General features: G+C 38.5%; 1 protein-coding gene across 5 annotated transcripts in view; it reads right to left on the reverse strand.

Moving 5' to 3' along the window:
• LOC100754361 (mitogen-activated protein kinase 10) overlaps positions 1-25422 on the reverse strand; it is a 180787-nt gene that overhangs the window by 41371 nt on the left and 113994 nt on the right. For 3 of the 5 annotated variants that reach the window (XM_027388502.2, XM_027388507.2, XM_027388506.2), the window contains exons 8-10: positions 23915-23986; positions 5839-6021; positions 2027-2151 (exon numbers count right to left, since the gene is read on the reverse strand). In XM_027388502.2, the coding sequence (XP_027244303.1) occupies positions 2027-2151; positions 5839-6021; positions 23915-23986 (380 nt within the window). Of the gene's footprint in view, positions 1-2026; positions 2152-5838; positions 6022-15382; positions 15455-23914; positions 23987-25422 lie in introns of all 5 variants that reach the window. The other 2 variants (XM_027388503.2, XM_027388505.2) reach the window with 2 other exon arrangements.

A 25422-nucleotide genomic window follows, 5' to 3' on the forward strand; every position in this document is an offset into this window, starting at 1 on the left:
ACTCTTGCCCTCGGGTCACTGAAACATTTGTAGATGGAAGACAGTTTTATAGTTATGCAGCCAGTGACCTCAGTTTTGATGTCAAACACTTGCTTGTTCCTCTGTCTTAGCTGGTTCCTCTACTAAGTCCTCAGGCTATACTGGATCCTTAAAATTTATATGTCTTGTCTTGTTACTGTCTATGTCCTATGATGACTATATGGAGAAAAAGTCTAGATATTTTTTTCATCCTACAAGGGATAGAATGTTGAAATAAACTTAAAAATTCATTGATATTATTCTAATGTTCTATTGTAGATTCTAAGTAACTTTCTCTTATGGGCACCATAATTGCAAGTGTATTACAAATGTAGACCTTATGACTCCAATTAGACTAGAGGCCATGATCCATTAAAAACAGATTAAGCACACGAAATCAGTTATATGGAAAAATAAACATGCCACAGGTTTAGAACTTTCAAAATAAATGATTAATAATGTCAAACAATTTATGTTTAGCTAACATTTTTACAAGGACACCTGAAATATTGTATTAAATTTCATCAGAAAAAAACTCATACTACCTAATTTTAAGTATATGTATTCATGTACTCATTTCTCTTCTTTCTTTGCTTCATTCCACTCTGTGAATATCTATAAAATTTTTATCAAGTATGAATGACTTCTATATTTGAGCCTTAAGGATATAGACTAGTTTTAAGAACATTAGGGACACAAACATATTTCACTAGTAAGGATTGTATTTTGTAAGAATCAAACCAAGTTACTAAAATAAACCTGAAACAAACTGAGACATCAGTAGCATGGTAAAAGTGCTCAAACGAGCAAAATTTAGGGAAACATCACACAAGATGGTGAAGCCCGGGTTTTTGCTGCTGGGGGAGTCAGGGCTTGAGTTTCCTGGAAATTTGTGAACACTAAACATTTGCTTCTCACATAGAGAAGGAAATAAGGTGTGGGTAGGGTTGAATTGAGCACCAGTAGCTGCAGCAAACACTTACAGAGCTCAGAAGAGACAAAGCCATCTATCTTTAAGCAGGAATGCATTAAGACACAGATATGGTTAGATGACTCTGAGAAAATTCAACTACAAGGGTGGAAGTATAGCGCTGGTGTCGTAAGTGAGCATCAGTGATCAAATACTTTAAGAATATGCTGTCATTTCCGGAAAAGGCAATGTTGCTGATAGACACAGTAACAAATGGCCCAGAAAGAAAATTCCCATCAGGAGATCTATAGAGCTCATGCAGATAGCAGCTATGCAGCAACTCCCCACAGAGAAACAGAGGTAAAATGTAAGAACGAGCTCACAGAGAAGTTAGGTGGTGGTTGAAAAGATTTTTAAAATAAAGAGTTAAGTTTCTAAGATTTATAAACCTTATGTAGGTCCAAGACCAGAAACATACTATAGTGTGTTATCTATAGTCAACATAAAAAAAAAAAAAAAAAGGACCCGGACAGACGTTGGTGGTGCACGCCTTTAATCCCAGCAATCAGGAGTCAAAGACAGGCAGATCTCTGTGAGTTCGAGGCCAGCCTGGTCTACAGAGCAAGTTCCAGGAGAGCCTCCAAAGCCACAGAGAAACCCTGTCTCGAAAATCCAAATAATAATAATATAAAAAAAAATAAGGGCCTGTTTGAAATGTCTTTCTTATGTCTTTCTTGTTCATGAAGTTGCAAAGTCACTAGTGTCCTAGGAAAAGCTTCCCAACAGAAAGGTCCTTAAGCACTGCATGGTGTCAATGTGGATGCATCATAAAGGAAACAGAAGCAAGGTAGCATTCGCATCAATGTGCATTCTTCCAGTTTGCATCCAGACCTAAGTGTTAATTAAAAGAAACGGTATCCAAACCCATCCCCGTTCACAGGAAGTCTTGGAAAGAAATACACTTAAAATACATGTTGAAGAAAATAAGTGTCAGGGGATCCGGTAATGATCTTTAACGTGGGGGTTATAGAAGGCCTGTGCGGGCTCATTTGGTCTGTTTTCACTACTCGTTGTGGGTGGTTTATGACAATGTCTTACCGCCTCCACTTCAGCAGGGTCGTACCAAACGTTGATGTACGGATGCTGTAAGGCGTCATCCACCGATATTCTCTTAGCCGGGTCGATCACTAACATCTTTGACAACAAATCCCTGGCTTGGCTGGCTGAAATGACAAATGAGAACATCGATTCCTAAGATTTTCATTTTTGGCAAGGGTGTTTATCATCCGGGGAACTAAAAAAGAGAAGCAGCCTCCTTCTAGTCACCAGGAAACTCCTTGTGGCTATAAAAGAAATGCAGCTTCTATTTTTTTTTTTTTGTCTCAAAGCCTAAGATAGCATTTTGAGAGTTCTTTGAGGGTTATATGCTGCGATTATAATTATTCACTCAGAATTATAAATGGAATTTATCAGCTACGATGTTTGAATAAGTACAGAAATTTTGGTGGGTAATCTGTAAGGATTCTAGGGGGTGGGATAAGCAGCATGGTAAATGCAGAGTGCATGGTGCATCTGCAGAAACATGCAGTTCAGATACAGGAGTGGGTGTAGGACGTCAACCAATGTGCTTCCACTTTCTCATACACAAAGTGGGATAGGCAGAATTAGCAGAGTTCACACTGACTTGCCAACCAATGTCATCTGTATTTCTTAGATCCCTTAAAAGTAACCAGAAGAGTGAATGTGATAAAAAACAAAAAAACAAAAAAAAACAAAAAGACCTCATTTAATTACTGAATTTTTTGATACATTCTGTGTTCATCAGACATTCAAATGGGTAGAATCATGGTTTGGTGGAATCAGGTGGCTAGTGGCTAAAGGAAGTCCCATGCCATGGCTGATGGTAATGAAAAATCTCTATATTATGTATAAGGTGGCATGGTGAACTGTATGGTTGGAGCAGGGTGACACACATGTGACAACCAGCAAGCATATTTGTTCAATAGCATTATTTATTGAAGGCACATGGATTTTCATATCCAACCGTGTCCCTGTGTATACAGTCTCAACAGGAAGTATGTTACAATAGGTGTGAAAGTCAGAGCACAGCCTTGGGCACTGCCCTTCAAGCATCATGAATGTCTTTTGTTTCTTTCTTTTGAGACAAACATGGAATGTTTAGAACAGTTAGAACAGTCTTTACTGACTACCTCCACCTCCTCAGCACTGGGATGACAAGCACATGCACAGGCCTCACTTTTTTCTACATGGGTTCTGGGGATCAAACTCAGGTCCGTGTGTGGGCAAACAAGCCCTTCATTACTGGAGCTGAAGACTCGGCCCTGGGGCCACATTAACTTTCAGTCTCTAAAGCATGTGAAATGTTACACAAAGACATTTCTTAACAAGAATAAGTAATATGGTAAAATTATCTTAATAATATCTTAAACTGCTATTATTACTCAAATGGTCTCAAAGTTTTAACAGTAAAATTACTCAGTGAGTTCCAAATATATTGCTAAAACTTCCAATTCAACAGAGTAAAACCTTGGTTGGCTTAGCAATTTGAAATATTTCTGATTAATGAGAGTGCCTAAGAGTAACTGACATCAAAAATTGGAACTAAGTATGCTAATGTACAGGATAATGTAGGAATAGGGGGCCTGTTTGTATATTCACGAACTTAGAGCTTCGATGTTTTTATTCTCCTTTTAAAGACATCAGATGCATTCTGTAACAGATTCAAGAGTTCATTTGTAGTATAATAAAATGTTGACATGTAACATGTTTACAAGAAGATATTTTTTCATTAATTTTTTAATATGGACAACATCATTGTTACTAAATGTTCAGATTAAGGCAACTGGTTTAATGGTAAGAATTTAGCAATAACATAATTAAATAAATAACATAAATAAAAGTTGAGAAATATCAACCATTCTCACCAGCCATCACTGTGATTATTGGTAGCTTTTCTTCTCCCACTGTCTACTTTTGGATATCATTCAACTGTCTGACATTCATTTTCACTTAATTTTGCTAATACAACAGCTAAGATTTAGGAAACTATTCTCACCTATGTATCTGTGACTATTTTCTTGTGTTTATAATGTTTTATATTACTATGAAAGTTCATTCATTAAAGGATATTTTATGTCTATGGTAATTTTTTCTGATGATAAAATTTTCTTGATTGTTTAGCATTCTTTCCACATAAAAACCTTGGAGCTCACAAGCATCCCAAAAGCACACAAAGACTAACATACTAAATGAAATTTTAAGATGATTTGTGACCAATGTTCTAGCACCCTGACAGGGCTGTTTCTTTGTTTAAAGGCCCTGGTGATCTGTAGCTGATTGTATCCTCAGATTCATGTACCCTGCACCCATAGTCTGCTCTCCAGACCATCTGTATTTCTGTTCTTAGAAAGGGCACGGGATGGAATGGTCTCCTTGATGAGAAGGGAGTGACCTTTACTAACACCAGATCATCTCCTAAAAGCCATTGTCAGTACCATATGTAGCAAACAAGAAGAGAAATGTTTTCTGTGCCATGGCTTTCAACTTTCAGCCAAACATGCTGCTTTCCTAGACCCAGAACAAACTTTCTCGTTAATTGTTTGCATATTGTGACACTTCCTTAGAGTTGCCGGTCTTGTGTTAGAATCACAACTATGTTAAATAGCTAATAATTTACAAAATAAATAATATAACTAAACTCTAGAAAGTTGGATTTATGTCACAAAGCATGCTATTGTTAATAGTTTGCTGGGGGGGCCTGGGGGTAGGATTCTCTTTCCCTCTTGGCCAAGTCAAGAGGGCAAGAGGCATTAGTGACAGAAAGCTTTGCACACAGACATTGACCATGAATGAAGACAGCCCTCCAAGAAACAGACTTCAGTGAATAAGCTCAACTTCATTCCAGAGTATAAGGAATATATAGCCTGGGAACAAACCCTATTTGCATTAAGGGGTGCTCTCTTATCTTATGTGGCAGTAGAGTCCTATCAAAATGCCTAGAGCACTTGCCTAATTACCATGTGGGTCATCAAGGGAAGAACATTTGCAGGTAACTGTGCCAAGGGTCACCCTTGAGATAAGTCAGGCATCCTGGGCTATCTTAAATTCCTTATGAATAAATTTGGAGGAGATGACTAGATCCTGAACAACAAAACACTACATTTTAATTTCTTTGCCTCATTGATGTTTAACTTGGTTATTTAAATTAAGCCTATAAATTAACCCTGTGGGTAATTGACTGCTCTGCACTCTTGCACCACACCCCCACAAGCATGAACCTACCTTGGTTTTTTTTTTTCTTTTGATAATAAATATTTTAAAACAGTGTTTTATTATGTTTAACAGTTATTAACCAGATGCTGTTGAAAATGCTTAACAAAATATTAAGTCAATCAAACTTCCCCAAAATTCTTTACCATCATTTTTTTTTAAATAGGTAAAGTTAGCTGGTTGTCTAGCAGCACATGAAGGTACAGGAGCAGAGTCTGAATCCAGGAAGAGGGGACAAGATTTGAACAGAAAGAAATGTATAGGTAACACCTAATTTATTACTCTATAACTGAGAAATTGTGGTAAGACACTCCAGAAAATAAAAGGAACTAAAGCACCTATGTCTACAAGACTTTACAAATGAAAATCTGTGTTAGAAGTATTTTCTAGGAACTAAAAAAGGGTTGGAGATATGTTTTCAAAGTACAGTACACTTACCTTTTAAACTTACATTTCAAACAATGGTTTCAAGATTCTAAATAATCCTGATAAAACAGCTTACCAAGAAAGATTATTGCCAGAAACACCTCTTCTTTTGTCAGTGCCCGTCAAGGGAAAACCTAGCATGTGCCTTTCATTGCACACATCACAGTGGCTGTCAAGCTGTGCCCAGGGCTCACCTTTTAGTTTATTGTGCTCAGAGTCGGCTGGGAAGAGGGAATCTGGAAAGAGCTTGGGGAAGGTGAGTCCCGCATACTTGGGTCGATTCTCCACGTAGTTTCTGACTGTGGGCTGCAACTTCTTCATGAATTCTGGACAAGGAGTTCCTAGCTGCTCGATGACTTTGTTCCACTGGTCAATATCTGGGGAGGAAAGAGTTAAGGGAAAAAAGAAGTGCAGACCCAGGGTTCTCACCTTTCTGTCACCTGTCCCTGGGGGCTGGGACCCATCAGCATGGCTGCAATTTCACTAAGCAACACAGGACAAAAGGGTGAAATCAAAGTTGACAGCCTGCATGTGAGCACTCTTGGGATTATAAGGCAAATTTTGGAACTCTTTTGTGTGCTTTTAGAGAACTACTATTGTTTAACAAAAACAGGATTACCAAGTGGTCTTTGCTTTACAAAAATAAAAATATTATTCAAATATAACAGGGCATAGTAACATATAATCATGTGATTTAGGGTAAAATATGCAAGGACAAATCACAGGATGCTCTCTCTTGTTTGCAAGGATTAAAAGATTCAAATAATGCAAGAAAGGTATCTTAATAAAATAAAATTTTAAAAATCATGTGATCTAGAATTAAAATTATCTCACTTCATCATAGGATTTTATCCTAAATTTACCTCAATAATTTTTATTTTTAGAATAGCAAGCGCATAAATACTTTAAACAATATTTATATTTTCCCTAAATTGCCTTTAAGATTTTTTTGTTCCTTTTCAAAAACTGGGGAAATTTCATTGAAAATGTTTTCTACTTATAATCATCACATTTGGGGTCATCATACTAACTCTATTTAGCTGTGTTTATTTGTGGAATACATTGCAAAATTTTGATACATATTACATTTGTAAACTGCTCAAATTTCTGTCTTTTCAAAACTTATTATACATTTGTGACATTTATATTTTTTTCTATAAGGTTGTTTGAGACATGCAGGACTTTGTGTCACCCATAATCGCTCTGTCTACTGGAGTAACTCTATCACAGTCACTCTATCCTCTGTCTACTGTTGTCACCCGATCACACTCACACTATCATAGTCACTCTGACTGTCACAGTCACCCTGTCTACCTGTAACTTGGCACTGAGTGAGCAGCTTCACATCTCTACACGAAACCCCTCCCAGCCTCCTGTAACTAATTCAAATGTTCCTTTTCATTTCTCCTTAATATCTGATGTGTCATAGCCTTGAAATTGATAAACAAGGCAGTCCTAAAGGATCAGCTAAAAGCGGCTGATTTCAAACAGGATTGAGTATTGCAGGTTTTCATTCATTCCAACTCCAGCCCCCTTTATCCTTCTACAGCCCCATTCTTCACTGTCAATTCCTACCCCCTAAAGTAACACCAGGCACGTCAAAAAACCTTATCATAATGCTAACTAATTAAGGTTTGTAAGGCCCTTCCTCTTAGCTATTCAAGGGTTGAACCAAAAGGGCTGACTGTCCTGAGAAAAGACAAACCATATTTAACATTATAAACTGAAAGCGATCAAAGATAAAAGCAAGCTAATTGCAAATCTCTACCTCCCTTACAACCTAAATGAATAAAACTTGGTTATTATAATAAAAATACATAAATTGCCATTGACTGTCTGGAAATGAGATGCAGGTGGGAAAAGTAGAGATGTATTCACTAGCATGACAACGGCAAGATCAAACCAAGTGCAAGCGCCAATGAAACTTCACTGACGTTATCGTGGGCCTAAGAAAGGTATCAGAATTATTAGAAATAAAGAAATTCACACACACACACACACACACACACACACACACACACACACACACACACATTCATATATATAGTGGTTAGTCATATATATATATATATATATATATATATATATATATGATTGCTTAGTCACTCTCATGCATAAACTCGTATTAAGTCTATGGCTATGGATAACATATAAGTAGATACATTAGATGAATAGATAGATAGATAGATAGATAGATAGATAGATAGATAGATAGATAGATAGATACATTCATACATACATACAAACATAGATAGATAATAGATGATAGGTAGACACACAGATAATAAATAGATAGTACTCAATACTTAGAACAATGCTCATGATGTTTAAAGCTCAGTTGACACCATAAATATGAAAAAAGTCTTTCTCTTTAATGGAATTAGGTTATCATGCCCCACCAAGCTGTCATTGACTCATTGCTAAACTTGATCTGAATTCTAGAGGGTAAAAGCTAATATCATGTTTAAAACAGGCCAAAAAAAAAAGTTTCTAGATTTTTTTTACAAAGAAGACATTTAATAAATTTGGCAAAATATTGTCAATCCATTATTTTATTCTAATTTCATTCAACCAGAGTCATGAAAGTATTCAATAAAAACCTTTAGCACAGAATTAAGTGTCTTTTTGCTTGCTTTTCTCTCTTGCAGGATTTTTGTAGCAAACAAAAAGACTTATAGTATGGCTCTCAAACCCTGACTTCCTGCCTCCTCCTGTTAAGTGCTGGGATTCTGAGATTGGGCCACCACACCCTGTACATAGGTAAAGGCACCCAAAGAAGGAGCCCTAAGGCAATTCTATGGTATTTTGGGTAAAAATGTAATGAGGAGTCACTTATGCTGAAATTCAAAGAACAATTTGAGTCTCTAACAGTACTGGGTGATCTTTCTTACCCGAGAGTGCTTTAGACATGGGAGGATTAAAACTATGTCCCTGAGGTCACTAAACAGTCTTCTAGCAAACATGGGGTACAGCCCTCTTTAAGACAGGGTACCTTTCTTTTAACACAATCCCTCAAGTCCTTTCCTCCTACAAACAGTCTCGATAAGGGGGACTTGTTTTTCTCATGTTGAGTCAGTGTCCCTGAAGAAAACAGACAATCTGGATCTAATGTGATAGGAGGAGCTGACTCGCCTTGGCCTGGAGTTCATGATGTGATTTTGAAGGAGCATGTCCCTCAGAGAGCATCCCCAATGTGTTGCCTTGGTCTTTCATATTAACGCTTCCCCACTAAAATTGTTGTCATGCATATTTTGAGTGAAAAATACGATGAAACTTAAAATGGTCAGACTTCCATCATGATTTTTACATTTAAATCTATAAGGATTTACTTGTATTAGACACTGACACCACATGATGCACACTTTAGAAATTAATTGCTCATATTATTTTATGAAGGCATATCTTTACAGCATTTTCATGCTGTATAGAACAAGGAGGTGAATACTGTAGACTGGTCCTGCACAGTTATAAAAAGAGCAATAAATATATGTACTTTTACTATGATTTCCGAAGATGTCACACTGAGATAAATCATTTAAGGCCTTGAATATTAATGGGGAAATGACACTTAATAAAAATTATGACAGCAAATTTCCTCATCTAATTCTAAGCTCACTGCAGATTAAAGAGAGTGGCATTGCAAATCCTTTGCTCTTGGGAGTAGATGAAATGCTTTGCAAAGGAGATTGATCGTTACTAAGGACTTCCGAGAGTGGTATGGTCCTAGGAGAATGGAGCAAAGTACATGTAAGGGAGGATCAGTGAGCCGCTGGAGCCACAGGCTGCAAGCTTTTCTGGTAGGCTGAGAACTCAGACTCTAAGGCCTACTTAGTGTTGCTGATTGGAGAACTCTGAGACACATTCCCTGATGGATGTACTGATAGAAAACACCTTCTGCTTTCTGGGTATTTGGGTTATAATTATGAATGGAATTTATGCTCTGCAGTTTCTACCTTCAGAAGACTCATAAAGAGCTCTCTGGGGATTTTATTCCCACCATGCAGTCTGAGTTCCTCTTTTGCTTTCTTTTCTTCTTAAGCATGGTATTTCTAGAGTTGATATTGGCATGCCTAGTGAGTGGTTCACTATCTTAGGCCTGCTTGTCAATCATCAGTGTGAAAGTATCACAGCCTCCATTTGCAACTTCAAGACCATCAACATGTCTCTCCCAATTCTTTGCTCATCTCCCAAAAAAGGCATTGACACCTGCAATATCTATACTGAATAGTTACAGAAGTTGTCATTTTATCTCCAACTAGCCGGTACATAGGCACAGAGTTGTGTAATGCTCTGTGGCTTTAGTTTAGCTCTGCAGGAAAGAATGTAAATTGGTAAGGTCTCACAGGAAGTGAAATGGGGACAGAGTACATATGCTGTGTTTCCAGTATCATGATATGAAACCATGTTCACAAACTCAAATATTCACAATGTAGAAAACTTACAAAACCACCCTGCAATCCCAACACGCACCACTTAACTGTAGGATTACAAGTACTTAGGTCTGTGTTGATTATCACAGAAGAAACACTGGTGACAGCTGCTACCCAGGCAGTCCTTGGACTGCATTTAGAGAAATACTAATCTATAATATACCAACAGTCTCCAGTAATTTACTAAAGCCAGATGTGAGAAGGCTGGGCTATGCTTCTGTGTTTATGGTACAGAACCTAGCAATTCTTGAAAAGATAGCACCACATCTCTTGGTCATAGCTCACTTAGCAGACTGGTTCTCTGGAAATAAGTCAGGGAAAGGAAAAGCCCTAACCTTACTCTCTTTCACACATCACTGTCTTGAAAATGGGGATAAGACTGTCAGGACGACTGGGCTTCTGTGGAGGAAAAAAAAACTGAGGCTCTATTGTCCATGAGGTCAGCTGAGGACAAGCACAGGCATCTCCCACACACCACATAGTGACCCCAGCTGTTTTAGTAATAGCATCACTCCATAATAAAATTAGGTCTTAAAACCACTTTTACATTTGAGGACATTTGTAAGATCAGGGTAAAAAAAACACACACACAAAGAGAGTGCTCTATGTTGTTATGTTTGAGTTCTTTGATTTCTTTAAGAACATTTTAGTTTGGAGCTGGGGATACAGCATGGTGTGTGCAGCGCTCTGTGCTAAATTCCCACCATGGAGCAGGGAAGAACAAAGTTTTTAGTTGTGCTATTTTTCATTTGGGGATGTTCTTTTTTGTCTCAAAAATATCCCTCAGTTTCTGGTCACATAAAACATGAAGAAATGTTTAAGATGCAATTCATTAACAGTGTGTTCCTTAAGAGTGAACACGGGAGGAAGTATGATAAGCCAGAGCATACAACCTTGGACATCCAGGGCCTGCTATTTGACATGAGATGCATATGGTTTCTACTGTAATTGGTTTTCTTATAAATCTATTATTGTAATTGATCTTTACAAATCAAAAGTAGACAAAAGTTATGTTTTCTAGTGTGTAGTATATGTTGCAAATGCAACATTGTTTAGGCTATTGAAGGTTAAACTCCTGGACTCCTCATCTGAGTAGGCTCTTTAGGAGACCTTTCTTAACTTCCCAAGGCAGTACTTATTCTCTGATGTAAACGGCACCCTCCTCCTGGTACAGTCTTCTGGCTTCACAAACATTGTCTGTCTTATTTGCATGTGATTGCATCTTAAAAGTTAAAAAGGGGGGATTGACATTTATTTTGGAGGTAAGAAGGTTCAAAGTCCCTTTGGGCTACAAGACACTGTGCTCCATCCTGGGACACATCTCTGGAAAGCCACATTAATTTCTGGGTGTGACTGTGTACACTGGATTGTTAAAAGGGGACAATCAAATTTCTGTGAGGTAGGGAAAACAGAGCTGGGGTAATAGCTCAAGAGTAGAGCTTGCCTAGCATGCGCAGGCCCTGGATCAATCCCCATACCATATAAACCAGGTTGTGTGGGGCATATCTATGGATCTGAGTCCTTGGGAAGTGGAAACAGGAGGATCAGATGTCCATATGGATTTGGGACTAAACAATGAGTTCAAGGGCAGCCTGTTGAAAAGTACATGCCAAGTGCAAAGTTTTTTAAATTTAAACTTGAGGAAAGCAATCCCTGAATTCCAGCCTGGCATATCAATTGTATCAACTAAATATCAAATGTTAAGCCCTGAAAACATACATACAAGTAACATTATACAGACAACTGCAGCTTGTATGTATGTATTTAGAGGGGTGTGTGGCTGTGTGTTTGCGTGTGTGTAACAATTAATGAGAAATAAAAGGCCATGAATTTGAATAAGAGCAAAGAGGGGCATATGGGAGAATTTGAAGGAAAGAAAGGGAAAAATGATGTAATTATATTGCAATCTAAAAAATAAAATATAAAAATTATAAAAGAAAACCTTCCCCGTGGTTTCCCTGGAACAGGAGATATGGACAGTTGTGGGTTCTGGGAATGGAACCAAGGTCCTCTGTTAGAGTAGTCAGTACTCTTAACCTTTGAGCCATCTGTCAAACCCCTGAAGCTAAATTCTTGTTAACCTGTACAGAGTAAAAAACATTATGATGGAATGAGATTCATTCAACATATATTTTAAACATCTACTTATGAAATATTTACAACTTTAAGAATTATTTGGCTATCTGGTTTCTAAATTTCCCACTGAAAACAAGACATTGTATTATTTTTGTCATATAAAGAACATGAAAATTTTTATTAAAATCCTGTTTTCAATTTAACTATAGACAAATGATGTGCACAGCTGATATCAAAGGGCTTTAGAAATCATTGTATGTTTTATTTGTTTGTTTTGTTTTGGGTTTGTTTGTTTGTTTGTTTGTTTGGGATTTTTTGTTTTTTATGGGGGGGGTTGCAGGGTTTGAGGCAGGATTTCTCTGAGTACTCCTGGCTCTCCTGGAACTCGTTCTGTAGACCAGGCTGGCCTCAAATTCACTGAGATTCACCTGCCCCTGCCTCTGGAGTGCTGGGATTAAAGGCATGTGCCAACATCACCTGGTAGAAATAGTTTAAGAATGCGTTCAAATGGATGTGCTTATTGACTTTTGAAGCAAATGACTTTACAATGTATTGGGCAGTTTGTAATTTTGTAGACTCATCATCTCTGGCTCCATTTTAATGTCTCTCTTTAATAGATTTTAAGGTAATTTTTTTCTTTGAATAAGTTACTTATGATAACAAATCCTTATTAAGGTAAGTAGTACAACTTGTACTTTAAAGGCTAACTCTATGATAGTCAGTGGTTACAATTTGCATTTAAAAGACTAACTTACCGTGCTTGAAATCATTAATGAACCACAGTTAATTAGTTCCTCAAGAAATTTACAAATTTGTCTCTGAGATACCCAGAAGAAAAAAATTACAGCCTCACTTAAGGTCTGCATGGTGTGAGCTTGTGACATTACAGTGGCCTTTTGAATTGTTCACTAAGAGTTTTGATGATATTCAGATTAAAAAGTGATGCTGAAGCAGCTTCTCCCAAAAATGATTTTAATAATGGTAGGCTCATTCAGTAACTGGGCTGGGGAATATTTCAATGTGCTACCATCGGCAATAGAAACGGTGAGTCTAATCTTCAGGTGGCACAGATTCCTTTAATCTGCAGTAATTCAACCCTAATGAATTTCCAGAAGAGAAAAGAGCATACAGACTAATTAAAATGTATCCCAAAATGTTAAGATAAAAAGTAGCTGATTTGTGGGGAATGAAAGAAATCCTAGTTTTTGTTTCCTTTTAGAAATATCAAGTAATTGTGTTTAGATCAAGCCCAACATATCTTCCAAACAGAATTAACATTAGCACTAATATGTAAATTAATAGATAACATTTAATAAAATGTATTAGTGGAAACAAAATAGCAATACAAAGTTTTAAAATCAGAGTGTCATATCTTAAGACAAGTGAGAATACCCGGGCGTTGGTGGCGCATGCCTTTAATCCCAGCACTGGGGAAGCAGAGGCAGGCAGATCTCTGTGAGTACAAGACCAGCCTGGTCTACAAGAGCTAGTTCCAGGACAGCCTCCAAAGCCACAGAAAAACCCTGCCTTGGGGGAAAAAAAAGACAAGTGAAAATAATTTTAGCAAAAATAGAAGTACAAAGTATATCTATTTATTTATTTGTGGTGTTGTGTGTGCTGTTTATGCAGTATAGGTGTCTGTACTTGTATGTGCGAGTGTACACATATTGCACGTATGGGTGCTCCTGTGTGCACATGTGTGTAGGGGCTAGACCACTCTCTTAACACTTTGTGAATTTCTGTATTTTCTTTTTAAGCTTGAAGAAAATATGTACGAAGCTATAATGTTACACTATACATATGTGTGTGCAACTGTGCGTGAAATACACACACACACACACACACACACACACACACACACACACACGTATTATGTTATCCATGGAGATGGTAGGGTGTTAAAAAATCAACATACATGGTTCCCTGGAGAAGGGGAAAGGGACAAGATCTCCTGAGCTAATTGGGAGCATGAGGGGAGGGGAGAGGGAGCTAGGAGAATGAGAAGGGGAAAAGAGGAGGGTGAGGAGGACATGAGGGAGCAGGAAGTTTGAGTTGGGGGAAGAATAGAGGAGAGCAAGATAAGAGGTACCATAATACAGGGAGTAATTATAGGTTTAAAAAGAAATCAGGCACTAGGGAAATGAAGACCCCCCCAATGGAAGGCCTCACCCTTCCTGGGGAGCAGAAAGGGTATGGAATAGATAGGGTGTTAGTTGGTGGGGGGTAGGGGAGGAGGGGAGGCTGAGGGAACTGGAATTGTCATATAAAATAATATTGTTTCTAATTTAAATAAAAAATGGAGAGGAGAAATCAAAGTCAGTAGATAATCACATGGTGTTATTAATCACACTTACCTAATTAGACATTGGTCCATAATTAGAGACTCAGAACTGCTTTTGGACAGTGAACATTTCATTTCAGTTTTCCCCTTAGAATGATGAAGACAGAACATTGTCAAAAGTGACCAATTACAGCTGGTATTTTGCTTACTTACAGGAGTGAGCTGTTTCTAGGTGTTACTCAGCAGCCATGTCTGCTCAGGGACCTCTGGACTCCTATTTAGTTGCTACTTTGGAGAAATCACTTTTATTACTCTAAGTGATTTAAATGACTTCTCTGGATGTTTTATCTAGTCCCTGTTACTCAATGATGTTTTAAATACTGCTAGTTAATAATTTGAGAAAATAAGAGCAGGTTTGGAGAAATTACTCTTCCTATAAATGAAGTGAATAGACAGTGTATGAAAAGAGGTTGATGAGGGTGAAATGAAATATGCAGGCATGTTCTGTGGGCCTCTGTTAAATTAAACAAATCACACTTGTGCGTGAACGTTAGATCTCCATGCTAAATGAGTATTTCTTATGATATAAAACTACAACGCTTCCGTGGGAACATTGTCTTGGTCATTTACTATCTAGCTACATGTGTGTCTTCAAATTGAATCTCTGCAAATGGAATAATAAAACAGAGTCCCCGAGTTTGGAAGAACTGAAGCAAGGCAGAGCTTCCAATTCAAGGTTGAACCTTTTGTATCTCACACTGTCCAGTGTTCAGAAGGGCTTTCTGGGAGACAACGTTATTCTACCATGAAGGAGCTTGCAAGTACTTGACATTTGATCTTACAAAAACTCCCTGGGGGCCTTGAATGGACATCCTTGGCCATCTTGCACTGGAAACAAGAGAAATAAATTGACGAGGGTGCACAGAGACCAGTGGCCACTGGGAAGGATACGATCAGTGCCAGGGAACAGCACTGCACCTTTTACCATTTCTCCCATGATGCACCCTACCGACCACATGTCAACTGAAAACAAAAGTGAAATGAATATAAACAAGAACACAGAAATAGATCAATACATAAGTAAAACATCAAGGCCACTCACACCATAGAGTCATTGTCTGGACAGTCCCTGACCAAGAGGGCTTTGAGGTACAAACAGAACTCTCATGGAATGCCCAGCCCTTCTACTGCATAGCTGAACCAACAGAGCCATCTGAAGCTACTGACGTCTGATTATATTGCTTTACAATTATAATTCAATGAGTTCTCTCACATCTGATTTAAAAGACCTAATTTGCATTCATCTGCTGGAATCTGAGTGATTTGTATTGAAAATTATCCTAGGCTGTGTTAATATGGGAGACACGTAAATCAATTTCATTTTTATTCTTTTATGTGCCATATCTGGAAAAGGAAAGGAAAAAAAAAGCTAGCAGCTAGCAGCTCCCCAAAAGAAAATTTCTTTTATAAAAGGCATTTATGCTTGTTTATAAATATGAATAAGTTTCCAGAAGCAGAAATGCCCATGGGAGAATGAGTGTTTTGCAATGTGCAGGCTCTGCCATTGAACCCCACCAAAGGTGCAGTTTCTAAGCTGGAAGCCTTGTACTCTTCCATAAATACAGGCTTTTGTAATGCTGAAAGTGCTGGCTATTCAAACGGGACTGCTCAACATGAAATGAACAAGATTAAAGAGCAAATGCTTCTGAGACTGAAAATCGAAGGAAACCTGCAAAGTGGGGGTCAGTAGCAATGGTCTCCCTGCTATTGCCAGTTATCATCCAGAACTGAAACTGGGAAGGCAGAGCAAGGGCACGGGGAGGGGAGGATGAGGAAGGGTGAGCAAGAAAGGGAAATATCCCCCCTCTCTCATGGGGCTGCATCCACTTGCTCTTGCAGAAAGTCGGAGACAAGCTGAATAGACACTGGAAGGATACAGAATGTGGGGGGAGTGGAGCAAACGGGAGGGCAGGGTAGGACAGCAGCAACTGTGGCTTTGCGCCACTCCGGCTTCAAATTACACGTAGTAATTTGGCAGTGTCCTGAAAACCTCACTGGGCTGAAACCCAAGGCATCCATTGCTTAGTCCCTAAACCCAGAGGAGCAAATGTGTTTGCTTCCATTGCAGGAAAGCAAGTGCCATGCAAACTATCAGGGAAAGACAGAGCAAATGGTTGTGTGTCCATCATGATGAGTTAGCAGCATCTGGTAATCACTGCCTCACAAGAGCCTGCCTTGCTCAGAATCTTTGAGGAAACACAAAGAAATGGAACAGCTCTGGGAAATTGTTTTATTTTTAAATTGCAAGTATTCTTATCACTCTGTCCAAAGTGAGCCATCTATATGTGGTGTGTGAGTGTAAGTATGAGTGTGTATAGTGCCTGTAGTGTGTCAGTGTATATGTGCTCTATATACATGGTATGTCTACTGTGCATATAGTATGTATGTTTAATGTGTATGTAGTATGTACATTTGTGAGTATATATATTATCTGAGTGTGAATGTCTGTGCCATGTGTGTGTAGTGTGTGCCTTTGCAGAATCTGTCATGTGTATGTGCAGTGCATTTGTGTAATGTGCACATGTGTAAGTGTGTGAATATGTGTAGTACAGGGCAATTAAAGGAGAAAGGCAGGTTATTAAGGCATAAGCCGTGATGTCCTGCCTGTCTGTGCATGTTTTGGAAGGGGGCTATCTAGAACTTTGATGCATCTGTTTCTCTTTCCCATATGGGGGTGGTTTCTACGGCCCCTCTGGCAGATAGATATGTGTACGGCCCCTCTGGCAGGTATGTGTACACCATTCTTGCTGCTTCTGAACTAACTCAACTCTTTACTGTTGTATGATCTTGATCAACTTCACTTCACTAAACGTTACTATTCACTAAACCTTCAAAAGGTCAGTACTAAAAAGCATTTGTGTAGAATTTTAAAAATTTCAATATTGTATTTCTGGTAGAGCCCTCTCCCCACTCTCTGTGTGTGTGTGCACACACACATGTGCTCGTGTGTGCATGTTTGTGTACTTTTGCAGGAGATTCACATTCCAAAGCAAAAGGCAGAAATCTTTCTACATGTATCTTCCTGGACAGAACTCAAAATAGTATTAAAAGATCATAAACCTTTTATACAAAAGTGAAAAGACAAACATAAACACCAGGCTTGAGTGCCATCATCCATTTCCCCACTGGTGCATGTTTCTGAGTGATTGTACCTGAAGCCTTTGAATTCCCTATAAGTTTTGCTTCCCATTCACCATGCCTCTGACTATCTATATTCATGCAGCAGGAGTGTCAAGTCTTGTGCCTGGAAATAGGCAACCTCAAAAGATTGACATGTGCATAGACCCCTCCATGAGTTTTGTGGACTCACAATGGGACTACCACTCAAATTAAGTCCTGTAACAAATTCTATACATCAGCCATCCCACCCATTACAAACAGGAGGATTTAGAACTCGGCTCATCAGTCAGAGAAGATCAGTGAGTGACAAACCTTTGCTCCATGTATGTACAGTGGTTAATAAGGCTTATCAAGCCTACACCAGGTGAATTTATGGAATTCTGATGTAAAAGTGGATGATACTACAGATAAGTATCCATTGGAAACTGAATTCTCATGCCTTCTAAGCTGGTTTGGGGCTCTATATAGGACTCTGGTAGGGTACAGTTCTGGCTACATTGCTACACATGCCTCCATCATCGGCATCCCACAGCCATGAATCCAATGTAGTCACCATTACGACACCCAGGTAGTGCATCGCTTTGTTTAAAAGAAACTTTGAGCATTTTCAAATGTTGCTAAAATATAGCCATCAATTTTCTGAGAACATCTGAAGTTTTTGACATAAGTAAGCTAACACTAAATTATCTTACTTCTTTTTAAACTGTATCTTCCATCTAGATCTAAGGAGAGAAATACTAATCAGTACTTTCCCACTCTCCTAACAGTTTGGGCCATAATCCATGATTAATGGCTCTGGGGCTGTGAGAGTGCTCCGTGTTGGATCTTCTACCCCACCTCAAATACTAAGGCTAGAGCAGTGCTTCTCAACCTTCCTAATGTTTCGACCCTTTAATACAGTTCCTCATGTTGTGGTGACCTCCTACCATAAAATTATTTTTGTTGCGACTTTACAACTGTAATTTTGCTACTGTTACAAACTGCATTGTAAATATCTGGATTTTCTGATGGTCTTAGGTGACCTGTTAGAAGGTCATTCAACCCCAAAGGTGTCGTGACCCAAAGGTTGAGAACCACTGAGCAGCCTGTGGAGCTAATAGGAAGCAATAGCACTTTGAAGAAGAGCTTTGTGGAAACAAGTTCAGTCTTTGCAGGCAGACCCTTAAAAGTATAGAGATGTATTAACTCCGTGTCTCTCTCTTTTGTCCTCCCTCCTTCATTAACTGTGAACTGAAACATCTGAAACTGTATGCCCCAAATATCCTCCTCCTTCTTGTGAGCCATGGCCTCTGGTGTTCTCTCACCACAGTAAGGAGGTGACAAACACAGCTGCCACTCAGAAAACTGAAAATATGCCCAGTTTTGGAGAGTCCATAACTGTCATGCCACAACCTCTGAAACTGCCTTGCTTTATCCTTCAGCACACTGACCTGAATCATTACTCAGTTTAGAATTCAGACAACATTCTTAAGTAAAAATTTCTTCCAATTAACTTCAAAGGCTGACAGGAGCTAACTTTTTTATTTTTTATTTTATTTTATTTATTTATTTATTTATTTGTTTATTGGTTTTTAGTGATAGGGTTTCCCTGTGTAGCTTTGGAGCTAGTCCTGGAACTAGCTCTTGTAGACCAAGCTGGTCTAGAGCTCACAGAGATCTGCCTACTTCTGCCTCCCAAGTTCTGGGATTAAAGGCATGAGCCACCATTGCCCAGCTAGGAGCTAACATTTTTAAAATCACAAGATTTCTCTGGGAATCTTGCATTTTTGAAAATTAATCATGAAACTAATTCTTTAAAAAGCACATTGTTTTAAAACGAAAGTAGAACTATAAAAGTGAGAACACGTGTGTGTTTCCTATGTAAGACTCCCACACAGTAGTTCCTGAGACACACTATAGAACACTTCAGTGCCAGAGACTCAAAGGAACATTTACCCTGGGTCCATCTGTCTAATTCCTTCCTTTCCTAACCCCAGAGATATGTTGCTCTCATATCTCACACAAAAAATATATAAAAGAGTTGGAAGAAAACTAGTGGTGAAAATAAATCTTATTAAATTGTTTCAAACAAAGGAGTTATGTCGTTCTTTAAAATATGATCATCATTACCACATGTTCACAGCTATGAATGATTACAAAAATGTATCTAAAGCCAACATTTGATACTGTTATAGATGAACTTGTATGATCTTATGGATAGTGATGGGATAGTATAATACATATGTTATAAAATAATGTGCTAGTTATAAAATTATTGGGAAGTAAGTACTGTTTCAACGAGTTAAGAAGTGTGACTATCCATACATGACATGGATACAACAGTCATGTTCTCCAGCTTCTATTCATTCCCAATTCTCATGTACAAACTTTAAATGATATGATGTGCTGTTAATATGAAGATATTTTCTTTGCTTATCTTATTGTGCAAGAAGTCAATTTTGTGCCCCTTAATACCATCCCTCCCTAGGAAGATCTTGTACCTGTTGGTTTCTTTGCAGCTGATGTTTCTTGTGTTTAAAGGAAGAAAGGCAAGAAGGGTGTTTACTCTATCTCACTGTCTGTTTTAGTTGTGAATGATTCAATTGATATCTAGAATTTTGAAATGGATACCATGTACTAAGGTCTGACAGAAGCCAAGTCCAGAAAACTCTGCTCAAGAACTATAGAAGAAGGATCACTGTAGGTTCCTTGTTAAAAGAAGATCCTTCCATTTGAAATAGAAAAAAATAGAGTAGAAAAAAATGTATCTAAAAGAAGCAGGGTTCACAACAGGACTGATGCACACACCTCTCTCTCTCTCTCTCTCTCTCTCTCTCTCTCTCTCTCTCTCTCTCTCTCTGTGTGTGTGTGTGTGTGTGTGTGTGTGAGAGAGAGAGAGAGAGAGAGAGAACCTGTTTTCATCATCAAACTACAGTGAAAGTTGAATGGGTTAATGCACAATATGAAGACCGAGTTAGAAATATTTAAATATTAAAATCAATAGCAAATTAATGGATGGAAAGCAAACACAATGATTTATGTATACATTCTGTGTGCATGTGTGTGCATGTTTGTGTGTACATGTGTGAGCAGGTGCATATGCCTGTGTATGAACATGTACATGGAGCCAAAAAACAATCTCAGGCACCATTCCTTAGCCTATCCCCACCATTTTTTGAGTCTGGAGTTTGCCAAGTAAGCTGAACTGGCTGGCCAATGAGCCCCATAATCTGCCTGAGTGTACCTCTCCAGTGCCAGTATTACAGGAACGTACTGCAATGTCTGGTCTTTTTAGGTGTATTCTCCTAACTGAACTCATCTTTTTGTACTTACACAGCAAATACTTTACCGACTGAGCCACTTCCCTGGCACTCTATGTTTTTATGTTTAAAACTGCACATCTTTGCTAACATTCTAATTCAGTATTAAAGTACCCGGCGATGGCATCAGGATAATATCAAACACTCAGAAAACTCCACAGTGTTTCTCAAAATGTAAAGATTGATTTAAGTGGAAAAGATGTCAGTCATTGGTGAGAATAACCAATTTTTCTGATTTGCAGAGGCATTTTAATGGTTTTGTTTTACACTCTGAATTAAAAGTTCTGTGAGGAATAATGTTGAATATAGACTATCGTATCATTTTCCAGTCAGAATAATTTGATACTCTTATTAATATTAATTTATACGTATTTTAATATTTCAAAGTGGAAGAGCCTGCAGATCTTGAACTAGTCAGGATCTCAATTAATGTATACTAAACTTCGATATTACTTCCTGCAAATCCTAGACTACATAGTTCTCTGGGGAACCAGTCACCGGCAGTGCCTGCTCTGTCACCTTAACAGCCTGGTCCTGCTGTAAGGACAGTAAGAAGTCAGAAAGTGACAGTATCATAGGATTGTATCACACAGGGCAGTCAGCTTGGCTGTCAGAGCTCTGTGTTCTGTGTAGTAACCAGCCTAGACAAAGGCACACAACACACAGACCTCTCTACAGTCTACACTCTCTGAATTAGAGACTAAACTCTACGATCACATGTATCCAGATGCAGATTTTATATACTGACTTTTGTAGCTTCATTTCAGAAGGCCCAAAAGAACTTTTTTTTTTTTTTTTTGTAAAACAGAGTATCATCAGTGATGTGATTATCTCTGAAGGGTCAATTTAGCTTTTAAAAGTTTCAGTTTATTCCTATTGTGTTATCTGTTAAGTTTCAACTGTCAAAACAGAAGAGCAACTCTGAGAAGTAAGTGGAGAACTAAATAACAGCTCACGAGACAGCTTTGCTCTGTGGAAAAGGTGACCTAGGACAGCCATGTCCCACGCTAATGAGAAATCCTGGCCTGTCTGTCTCCACCAGCAGGTGACCCACAGAGACTGCAGCTCCACTCTGAGCAGTGATGAAGAGGTACCTCTGTCTGTTTTTAATGTCTTTTACCCCAAAGGCAGAAGCACAAAGAATAATTCCTGCTGTAAGATCAGCGCACTGACAAGTGAATATGGATCATGATGCTGTTCAGCCACATTGGTTATGCAATCCATCCCCAAACTACAAATACCTAAGTTGATGTAAAGAAAAGAATCTCAAGTAGTCACATGTGAATGTGCCTGTGGACATAGGCATTTGAGCCTGATGATCATGTAAAATGGACTGTAGACAGAAGGATGTCACAGGGTTGTCTCCAATTCTAGACCAGCACTATCCGATAAAGAAGACAACAACCCCACATGCAAATTGTGCATACAATTTAAAATGTGCTAATACAAATGATAAAAAAGAATAGAAAGGAACAGGTAAGATCAATTTTATCAATATATGTTTTACCCAATCCATTCAAAGTACTGTCACTTAATATGAGGTCAAGATGAGGTCGTGACAGATTCATTTCACACGCTTTCTGTAGCTTTAGGTAGTGTAAGCATTGTATCCATTCAGCACTTGTAATTCAATCTATAATTTCAAATGCTGAGAAGCAACATATGGCTCCAGGGTCTTTATCACTGAAGGGCTGGAGGAGATCAGCACTTTGCCTTAAGGCTGGGACTTGAAAAGTATCGTACCACTGTCGAGCAGAATGCATAAATGCCGGTTGGCTATTAGCTTCTGATTGAGTCATAGTTTTTGAACTGTAACCTTTTTTATGTCGAAATAAAATTATAATCTTTCTTACATAATAAAAGGATTACTTAATAGAAATTTCTCAGATAAAATGACTAATAAAACTATCTGCCATATTTCTGGTTGGCAAAGTCCAAAAACTCATTATCTAATAATTATTCTGATTTAACACTGTCCTGTCGTTGAAGTTGCCAGTTAGTGTTGATTATAATTTTCACTAGCATTCATTAGCAAGATATTCTACATTCACCAGGTATATTCTCCAGCTGATATGTGCTTTTGTAATTCTCATGCATACACAGCCCTCTAAGAGACTTAGCTGGAAAAGCAATGACCTAATCTTTATGTGTGTGTATGCAAGTGTACAAGGGCAGGTGGAGGTCAGAGGTCATTGTCAGGTGTTGCCCTCAGTCATATGCCACCTCAGGGTTTGAGTCGGGGTCTTTCACTAGACCTGGAGCTCTCTGATTAGCTAGGCCTGCTGGCAGTGAGGTTGGCTTCACCACTGCTGTCATAGGTGTGCACTTCTGCACTTAGCCTTTACACATGTGCTGGGGATTTGTACTCAGGTTCTTACACTTGCGCAGCAAGCACTTCACACACTGTGCTGACAATTACCTCTTTGTATCCTAGAGCTCAGTGTCTCAAACTCAACTGAATGAAGTCCTAGTGAAGTCGCCTGCCCTCTGTTAATTTGAATAATAATTATGAGCCAAGTGTGGACATTCAAAGTTCACTGGGGCTATGCATGCTGCAGTGGCCTATTTAAACCTGTCTATGGACCCATAGACTAAAACTTACAATGTCAGTTAAAGCAGGAAATCACACTTCAATGTCATGGATTACAAATAGCTTTAGAAAGGAGATAGTGATTTCTTTTGCTAATTATGTTTTGTTGTTGTTTTGTTTGTTTCTCATTTTGAGTCTGGTGGTCTCCACTATTTCTGAAATAATGACACTCCTATTTTGGCTTATAAGAAAGAAAATGATTTAAGAAGAAAAAGATTATTGGAAAATTAATTAGAAAGAGTCATTGTGGTAGGCAGTCTATAGTGCTGCTGAGAGTATAGAAATCATCACTTCACTGTGACAATTACTCCACTTACCCAACTTTCTGCTTCTGTCTTTACTCTGCTGGTAAAATCATTACGAGTATAAAGGGAGAGAAAATAAAAACAGGTGAAGCCAAAGGTACAAGGATACAGTCCCTTCCGGGAAAGAGGATTTTGTGGCGAACCATTTCTCCCATGATGCATCCCACAGACCATATATCCACTAGAACAGGAGAGAGGCGGTGAAGACATAGGAGGAAAGCAAGGTTAACTGAGGTAACTGACTTTCGTGATTGGAAAATAATACTCTCACATTCCACCTAAACTGGCTGAATGTGAGTTACAATCTACATTGTGTTATCATACAGTCTCTACAGTAAGAGCAAATGCATGTGTAAAACAACATACTACATGGATGCCCAAACTGCATCTTTATTGACATGAGATGACTATGTCACGGACAGGAAGAGAGCACTCTGTAAACCAACAGAATCTCCAGGCAGACGTTCACTAAAAGTCTTGGAGATGGCTTTGATAGCATTTGCTAGACTCACCATGTAGGGTAACTATGTTCACTTCCTATTTTGTACAGTTGTGTGCGGTGGGCAACAAGAGAACACCCTTTGTCCCAAATAAGAGTCCATGCAAAGAAATCCAAGACACTGGGAAATGGTTGGTGAGCTTTGTGGTGAGAAACGTAATTCCTGTGTTACAGGATTGAATTTTTACTCAGAAACTATTCCTTAGATAAACATCAGCACTAATTTCTAACTGAAGTATTTTGAGAAAATGACAAATCAGCACATCCACAATGGAGATGTTTAAAGGTAAAAATGCATAAAAGGTGTTAAAACTTGAGTACATGCATTTATTTCCCAATTAACCTATTTGTTAACCAACATATCTCCTACCCACCTAACTCTCTCTCTCTCTCTCAGTTTCACATTTATTGATGACAAGGGAATTTTGAAACAAAAACATTAGGCAGAGTTGCTCTAAGGGGTGGAAGGCAGGGTGAGGTGCACAGGAGGGGCATGCCTGAAGCAAGGACAAGCTGTTTTATCTGCATGATAACCACCCTCAGCTGAGAGAATAGTTGGCACAAGGGATAAGGCACACACCTCCATGCACAGAAACGAAGGCTTTTTCATTGTTTTGTGGCCCTTTCAAATAAAGAAAGGAATAGTGACTAACTAACTCCTGTCTGTGTGACAAAGATCTACAAGTACAAACCAGGCAAACTCAGACTTCCAGGCTCTGTCCATCCTTATCAGTAATCACACCTGTGGATATTTGCTATATGCATACTATGTGTAATGATATAATCAGGGTAATTAGCATACCGAAAACCCCAAACATTTATCAATGCATTAGGTTGGGACATTCAAAAATTTCCCCTTAAAATATACAATAAATTATTGGTAACTAATGTCCTCAATTCTTGACTTTTCTTTAATCCTCCTCAGGTTTCACTTGGGAGGAGGGCTCCATTAACATAAATCAGAACATTACACAGCCCTGGGAGTGGCCATCCAAGTGAACCTGGCCTGCTGGGTCCTGACTGTCCCTTTGTTGCATACAAAGACATCAATGTAACAGCAGTGCTCTAGACTGGAAGTATGCAAATAATTTTTAACTCCAATGGCTCATAAATGCACT

This window comes from Cricetulus griseus, assembly GCF_003668045.3.
Source record: "Cricetulus griseus strain 17A/GY chromosome 1 unlocalized genomic scaffold, alternate assembly CriGri-PICRH-1.0 chr1_1, whole genome shotgun sequence".
Lineage (NCBI taxonomy): Eukaryota > Metazoa > Chordata > Mammalia > Rodentia > Cricetidae > Cricetulus > Cricetulus griseus.